Raw genomic sequence first — 8,196 nt, forward strand, 5'->3', positions numbered from 1 at the left:
ATTATACAGTATATTAATATGTTGGAACACAATGTTAATTCTGAAATCAGTGGTTTTTCACCATAACTTTTCATTTTCGTGGAGGTAATCGACACAGTCTTACTCTAAACAGTTATTAATGCAAGTACACAGTCTTTTTCTTACCTGACACCCTTATGAGCAGATGTGTTTCAGATTTGGGAATGAGGGGAGGATTACGAGTGAGGAGTTTAACAGATGTATTTTCTCACAGCTTCTTAGTTACTAATTGAGGGCCTAACGTTCTAAATGTGCGAAATGGATGTTGAGATACCTACAACACCGTCTTTTAGCACATGAATAAGTCACTTATAGTTGAGCTACAACAAAGACAATTTATAATATTCTCACATGGATGTTCCTCCCTTACATTGAATAAAATTAAATTAAAAAAATTGGCACTTAGCATATTTAGAATGTTAGGTCTTCATTTGATGTATGGTATTGTAACGTTTATTCTGCTTTAAACCACCACACTTATCAACAATGTGACTTTTATTGTTAACGATTCACCCTACAACAATGGGTATTCCACTCAACACAGTAACACAGTAGTCGTTATTGCACTCCACACAGCGACAATGACAATACACGTGTATTATTGAGAAGAACAACAATGAACTCCTAATTCCAACTAATGTTCACAAAGCACTATGTGCAGAACAAAACTCTCAGTTCACAGTTCGTTCGCCTGGGCTAGTTCTTCTAGTTCACTGTTCAAGTTCACTGTACATCAAACCCAAGCCTTCCAGATACAGTTCACTGCACTTCGAACCCAAGCCTTCCAGATACAGTTCACTACACATCGAACCCAAGCCTTCCAGATGCGGTTCCCTGCACGTCGAACCCAAGCCTTCCAGATGCGGTTCCCTGCACGTCGAACCCAGGCCTCCAGATACAGTTCACTACACATCGAACCCAAGCCTTCCAGATGCGGTTCCCTGCACTTTGAGCCCAAGCCTTCCAGATGCAGTTCCTTGCACGTCGAACCCAGATCCACCTGGCTCGCTGCTGTCCAAGACTTGATGGCTGACAGAAGTCTGACTGACTCTTGTCGGCAACTCACAGTGTTATTTATTTACCACAATCATCTAGAATGTTCTGCGTCGCGAAGTCTCTGGGCCTCCACAACAATTCTCTTCCAGGTGCTTCCTTACTTCCACTCTCTCCATTCTATGCTGGGATCGCAGTTCTTTCCCTGCACTACAGCACCTACCGAAGCTCGAGTTTCGTTTCCTCATGCCTTCCTTCTCGCTGGATGCGCGTGCACACTTCTGAGGCAACCAGAATTTTCCAAATGGTGCCACAGTATTATTTGTGTTAAGTGGGATAAACATAACCGTAACATCATCTTTGTATCCTTTATTTTCTAGTAAAGTGTTTACTAAAATTAAAGTATAAACAGACTCAAACTAAACTAAACCTCCCTACATATACACACACACACACACACACAGTAAAGACCCATTAAGTACACCTGGTATGAGTGCAGATGTAATACACTTGCATGTTGTGGATTGAGTGTGTCGTGTTAGTACATGTTTGAATCCAAACACAAGCTTTATTATGTAGACTACCTTCATGATAAAATGAGAAAAAAAGTCCGAGTTTTATAATCTCAGATAAAGGACTATGTACCTGTAGCATTAAATCTCATAATAGAAAATAATAAAGAATTATTAATATTCAGATGTATACTTTTGGGAATTCCACAGTATCCTGGAACTTAACATGCCCAATGTTTTGGAACTGCATATAAGTTCCATCATCAGGAAAAATACTATGGGTGCACCAGGGGAAGTCGAAGTTAGTCAATAGGCAGGGGAACAGATGGAAAATGGGGTATGTAAACTAGTGCTACACCTCGTCCTATATAAGAGACATTGGGCCCACGTAGAGAGAGAGAGAGAGAGAGAGAGAGAGAGAGAGTGTGTGTGTGTGTGTGTGTGTGTGTGTGTGTGTGCGTGCGTGCGTGCGTGCGTGCGCGCGTTTTTTTTTTCTTTGTAGGAAGGTTAGTCAAGTGATGCTTTCAGTATTGAGAGTAGTGTAAACTTCACCTTTCCCACTTATCCCACTCACTGTGACTTCTACTGCCTCGCCCATAGTAGGTACAACCAGAAGAATCACCTTTTCTGTTAGACTCGTTATGTATGGCATAAGAGCCAGTTGTAGCTATTTGCTCTAATGATGGAACCTGTATAACTGGATCAGTTGTTTTAACTAACCAGTCCTACAAAATAGGTGACTAGATCGTACTTATTTGCTGTTGATGGTGGAACCTCTATTTGTACTTCTTAAACATTGGAGATTTTAAGCTCCAAAACACAGAATACCCAAAAGTCTAAAAAAAACTCGTGTAACGAATTAATATGTCCTTCCATTAATCCAGGACATTTGTTACTCAAAATAAATTGCTTACTAAAATACTACCCTAATTTTATGGTGACTGAACATTAACTTATTTGTTATCGAGTAGGAATTAAAAAATATTCTCTGGTATTACAGATCTGGATGTTGACAGGAGACAAATTGGAGACTGCAACTTGCATTGCGAAGAGTTCTCGCCTTGTATCTAGAACACAGGGACTACATGTTTTCAAGTCTGTAGTGACCCGCACAGATGCGCATTTGGAACTGAATACATTCCGTAAGAAACAAGATTGTGCCCTCGTCATCAGTGGGGATTCACTTGAGGTGAGCTTATTGTGGTCTTGTCATCTTTGCTCAAAATAAAATTCACTTATTTTCTCCAAAGTTTCATTTACAACTCTACTCTGTCACAGCTTTCCTTTTGTATAATTTTTTTCCTGCCCACTAAAAACTTCTAAAATATTTTACAATTAATTTTATTATTATTATCAGACATTCACATCTTCTAATGAGGGGAGATTTATACCAACCAACTAACTTTTAATAAATGTGTTGTATATGTTAAGGAAATAGATACACAATTTGCTAATACGTACGTATATGTAACAATAACGTAAAAAAAATTGATTATTTCTGTTCAGTTAAGTAATTATGAAAAGTATATGGAAGTATTTGATTTTATTGAAGTGCATATTAGTAAATTATTTAATTGATGTGTACTTTTTTCAGTGACAGTTGAAGAAAATAGATATAAAGAATAATAAAATTGAGGAAATGCTTAATAATATTAATAATAATAATAATAATAATGGTAATGATAACTTATTTGTTATACTCGTAACAGATATACCGGTAATAAAAAAGTATGTGTCATCTTCATGATACCTTTAATTTTTTCGAACTATTGTGGCATTTGATTGTTCAAATTTTTAGCTGATGTTAGAGACAAGTAGCGGGACTCTGTGTGGTCAGCATGATTCTAGGCCATCACCTAACACGAACACAAGGGATATAAACTCAGTCCATATGGAAGGGAAATAAATCTCCACATATCTGCCAGGAATCAAACTTATTGATCTGTAGCCAGGAACACTACCACTTGAGTCATTGCACGAATTCTATAGTATTATACGTCAGAATTCCTAGTTAATAACTATGAAATATGCTCCTTGAAATAAACATGTAAAATAGGCCAACCTGTTCGCAGGTGTGTCTGCAATATTACCAGCACGAATTCTTGGAGCTGGCATGTAGCTGCCCAGCTGTTGTGTGCTGTCGCTGTTCACCCACACAGAAGGCAGAAGTTGTGCGTCTGATTCAGAGGCACACAGGCCGCCGAACTGCTGCAGTGGGGGATGGAGGCAATGATGTCAGTATGATACAGGCAGCTGATGCGGGTATGTGTTTGAAACAACATTCTGCAGATAAACTTTAATCTCAAATCAGTAATAAATTGTGACATACTTCTTTAGTTATCTGCAGTCCCATTATGCATTAGTGGGGTAATAATTATCGCGTTTATTGTTGGTGACAAAGTTCAGCAGAGTAAGTATATAATACAGTTTCGTAATTTCTTCGTGGTGTTGTGTTTAACCATGCTAAATAGTGGATGAGAAGTTGAATAATTTAAGTATGGTTATCAACAATGGGCTTTTAAGGACCAAGGAAATTCTTTCTGATGGCTGTCTGCAGAAAGATAGGAGTAGTAGAGGTTTCCTGTTGTAGATTTACATACTTTATACATTTTGTCCCTTTTTATTAAATTGCTCACATTTGTAACTCCAATCTCGTATTTTGATGTGATATGAGTCATGGTTTTCCTATTTCAAAACCGCTCAATTATTTAAACTTTTTTCGATGCTTATCAAACAAGTTTTCTTTTGACACTTGAGGAAGACATTTTATATAGAAGTTATACATGCAGTATGGCCACTGAAACAGTAGAACAATGACTGAATGGGGCACAGGTTTGTTATAAATTTTGTGGAAGTTCTTGGGGTCATTTCTTTGAAAGCATGTAGTAACTATTTTACAAGCTGGAAAAAACACTGACCACAACTGTTTCTATTCGCGGCAGAGGCAGCAATACTGTGTAAGGGTATAGGCTTTGAATAACACAATGTAGAAAAAATATATATTAATGTAAGGTACAGTATGGTACTACATATTCTTTGCAGCAAAAAGAAAAGGGCGAGAGAAAACCAGTTGGATAATCCACCGATTAGTTAATAGGGTGACAGATAATCGGGGTTGTACTGTACCATATTTTGGACAGTGCAACATTACCCGAAAATTCTTCAGTAAAATATTTTATGGGTTATAGAGAGCAAGAAGACATTGTAAATATAGTTTACTGAATTTCCCCTTAGTCTAGTGAACAAAATAATAATATAATGATTAACGCGACAAAATGAGTAGAATTACCATGATGAAAAGAAGTGAACATGCTATATTTTGTCCTTTACTCCTCCAGGTTACAAGGAATGAAATTATTTTATGAGCAAGGTACAGTAATTTCTTGGCGTATGTATGCTAATTTGGTGATATTATTTGGTTCGTAGGTATTGGTATTGCAGGACGGGAGGGATTGCAGGCTTCTCTGGCTGCAGACTTTTCCATCCCACAGTTCAGTCATCTTGCCAGACTCCTGCTGGTTCACGGTAGGAGAAGTTACAAGCGGTCAGCATCTCTCAGTCAGTTCGTGATACATCGTGGTCTCATCATCTCCACAATGCAGGCTGTCTTCTCGTCCGTTTTTTATTTCTCATCTGTTGCACTTTATCAAGGATTCCTCATGGTGGGGTGAGTTGTATCACGTGATTGATATAATAACAAATTCAGTGGCCTAGTGCATGCCTCCTGACCTAAGTATTGTGCCCTCAAATTTGGCCAAATGTGGTAGCTTTCTTCACCATGATCATTGGTTTTTTTTAAGGCGTACACCAATCATAAGCACCGAATCAAAAACACTTACACTTTATTATACATATTTATTCAAGTTTCTTATGCAATATAATATGGAGTATGAGTATACATAAATTCTATGTTTCTGTGATACAAATTTAGTGGTAATGTTTTATTTTCAAAAGTTTCTAATAATGTGACAGGTATTTTATATAACTGTTTTATATTGGATTATTTTGTGTAATGTAACCAGTGAATTTAATTTCTTCAAAATTTTTTTTTATGTTCGTCGTTAGTGTATTTTTTTCTTCCACCATACAAATTTGGGCCACTTGAGCACAATTATGAGGGACGTCCAGAAAATAAGCTAAATAATAACACAATTTCATGGAAAATTTATTGGAACAAATACAGAAATTTTGAGCTATTTTTCAACATATTCCCCACCGGAATTAAGACATTTGTCACACCATGGGATCAACTTTTGTATCCCTATATGGTATAGTAGTTACAAGAATATCGAGGACAACTTGAAATTCCGTCCACACCTGTGGAGTAATGGTCAGCGCATCTGGCCGCAAAACAAGGTGGCCCGGGTTCGAATCCTGGTCGGGGCAAGTTACCTGGTTGAGGTTTTTTCCGGGGTTTTCCCTCAACCCAATACGAGCAAATGCTGGGTAACTTTCGGTGCTGGACCCTGAACTCATTTCACCGGCATTATCACCTTCATTTCATTCAGATGCTAAATAACCTAAATGTTGTTACAGCGTCATAAAATAACCCAATAAAATAAATAAATAAACTTGAAATTCCAGACCTCTACCTTTTGCATGTGTTCAGAATAGTACATGCAACATGAATTTTGCATAAGATATGGTTTATTGTCACTCAACCTACTTCAATATAATAACACCAACTAATCAACTGCAGGAAAGAATGAAAAACCACTCGTTACATGAGATTCTCACCAATTTACAGCTCTGGAAAATTGCATATTTGATTTACAGTGGACATCGTGTAATCAGCCTGTAGCTGGACACACGTATAAAGAAGTAAAAAGTAACATAAATTTTGCATTTAGCACTTGTAATTATCAGTTTAATGGAAGTTTTTACAGAAATTCTGAGAGAATGTCAAAATACTTTTAAAATATTATAGTACAGGATGATTAACTCATGCAATACAAATGTCCTACTAACTGTAAGAAGTAATTCAGACATTTCGATTATAACATGGCAGTAATGGAGAGGCAGTTTGTTAGGAATTTAATCTTGACATTCCGCATTGAGCTGATCATCCTATATATATAGTATTGTTAGGTGTATGATTCAAATAATGTTGTCATTATGTCTTGATACTAAAGTTATTTTTTTTTGTCCATAGGTATGCAACGCTATATACAATGTTTCCAGTATTTTCACTTGTTCTTGACAAAGATGTGTCAGGAAAAATTGCCCTAACTTACCCTGAACTGTACAAAGAGTTAAGCAAAGGGCGCTCTCTGTCATTCAAAACATTTTTTATGTGGGTCCTTATCAGCATTTATCAAGGTCAGTAAAAAAAACTGAGATGCGTGGTAATCACCATCATTGTCATAGTCATCTCCAAGGATTAAGCATTTAAAGCCTTATTTCATATCTGTGATTATTTATACTTACAACATGATATAGATGAGTAAGATTCAGAACTAAGCAGTGGCATACTAGAATGCCAAAAAAAAAACCTGTACAGTTGTGTTTCTCTTAGTTCATGTGTTCACTCAGAATTAATGAATCACAAGAGTAAATGGTGATCCATGAGCAAGCTACTAGCAACAACAGGTATTTAAGTCACCTAACATCTCTGTTTTTCTTTGTATTAGCTCGATGAGAGCTCTTTAGTGTTCTTTTGACCCTGTTGACCCTCTGTAGGGCTTTAATTTAATTTGTATTATTTTCATCAGGGTTTGTATTTCTTTTTTGTATTTATATATGCTATCTGGTAGGATGGAAGAGAAGGCCTTATGGCCTTAATCCTGTCAGATTAAATAAATAAATGGAATAAAAATTTTTATTTCTCCCTGAAAAATGTACTGGTACATACCTTCAAAATAGAAAACAAAAGCACTGATTTTAATAATTATGATAAACTAAGCTCTTAGAAATGTTCTACATGCACAGAATAAGACAGAACCTTTGATAGAAAATATTTGAAAATTGTTTCATTCCATTTGTTGTATTATATTACAGGGGGTGTCATCATGTATGGTGCATTGGTCATGTTTGAAGATGAGTTCATCCATATCGTAGCTATCAGCTTCACGTCTCTAGTCCTCACAGAGTTGATAATGGTGGCGCTCACCGTTCGGACGTGGCACTACATCATGGTGCTGGCTGAACTTCTCAGTCTCGGCCTCTACATACTCTCACTCATCGTACTCAAGGATTACTTTGGTGAGTGGATCAGGTGAAACAGGATGTGAAAAGAAGAGGAAAGTCATGAATGCAAGTAATGATCAGAAAACTGGAGGCTGATTTCCACCCTCAATCCCCATAATGGGGGACACGAGAATGGGTGGTGGCAGCTGCTGCTACTCCTCCTCCTCCTCCTCTCCCTCCCCCCAAGAGTGAAACCTAACCATTTTTCCCTATTACTACATATGCTAGTGGATTGTGGTGATTTTCTAGTTTGCAGTTGAACTTTTTTTTTTTTTTTTTTTTTTTTTGCCAAATTCGTTTCGAATTTTGATACTGACAAATACTACAAATGGTAGTGATATTGTAACTGTTATGTTGGCAGCTGGGACAGATGTCGGTACTGAAGTTCTCTGGAATTAAAATTGTACTAGATTTCTGAGCTGGTTACTGGAAGCTAGTGAAATCTGAACATACTAATAATGAATTAATATCAGTATTAATATTAATA

At 36.9% G+C, this 8,196-nt stretch overlaps 1 protein-coding gene across 8 annotated transcripts in view; it reads left to right on the forward strand.

The window, feature by feature from the left end:
• Positions 1-8,196, forward strand: part of LOC138703586 (probable phospholipid-transporting ATPase IIB) — a 54,793-nt gene that overhangs the window by 38,655 nt on the left and 7,942 nt on the right. For all 8 annotated transcript variants that reach the window (XM_069831593.1, XM_069831591.1, XM_069831594.1 and 5 more), the window contains 5 exons: positions 2,524-2,712; positions 3,596-3,785; positions 4,950-5,190; positions 6,676-6,842; positions 7,521-7,724. In XM_069831593.1, coding sequence (XP_069687694.1) covers positions 2,524-2,712; positions 3,596-3,785; positions 4,950-5,190; positions 6,676-6,842; positions 7,521-7,724 — 991 coding nt within the window. The remainder of the gene's footprint in view (positions 1-2,523; positions 2,713-3,595; positions 3,786-4,949; positions 5,191-6,675; positions 6,843-7,520; positions 7,725-8,196) is intronic.

Source organism: Periplaneta americana, chromosome 7 (assembly GCF_040183065.1).
Source record: "Periplaneta americana isolate PAMFEO1 chromosome 7, P.americana_PAMFEO1_priV1, whole genome shotgun sequence".
Taxonomy (NCBI): domain Eukaryota; kingdom Metazoa; phylum Arthropoda; class Insecta; order Blattodea; family Blattidae; genus Periplaneta; species Periplaneta americana.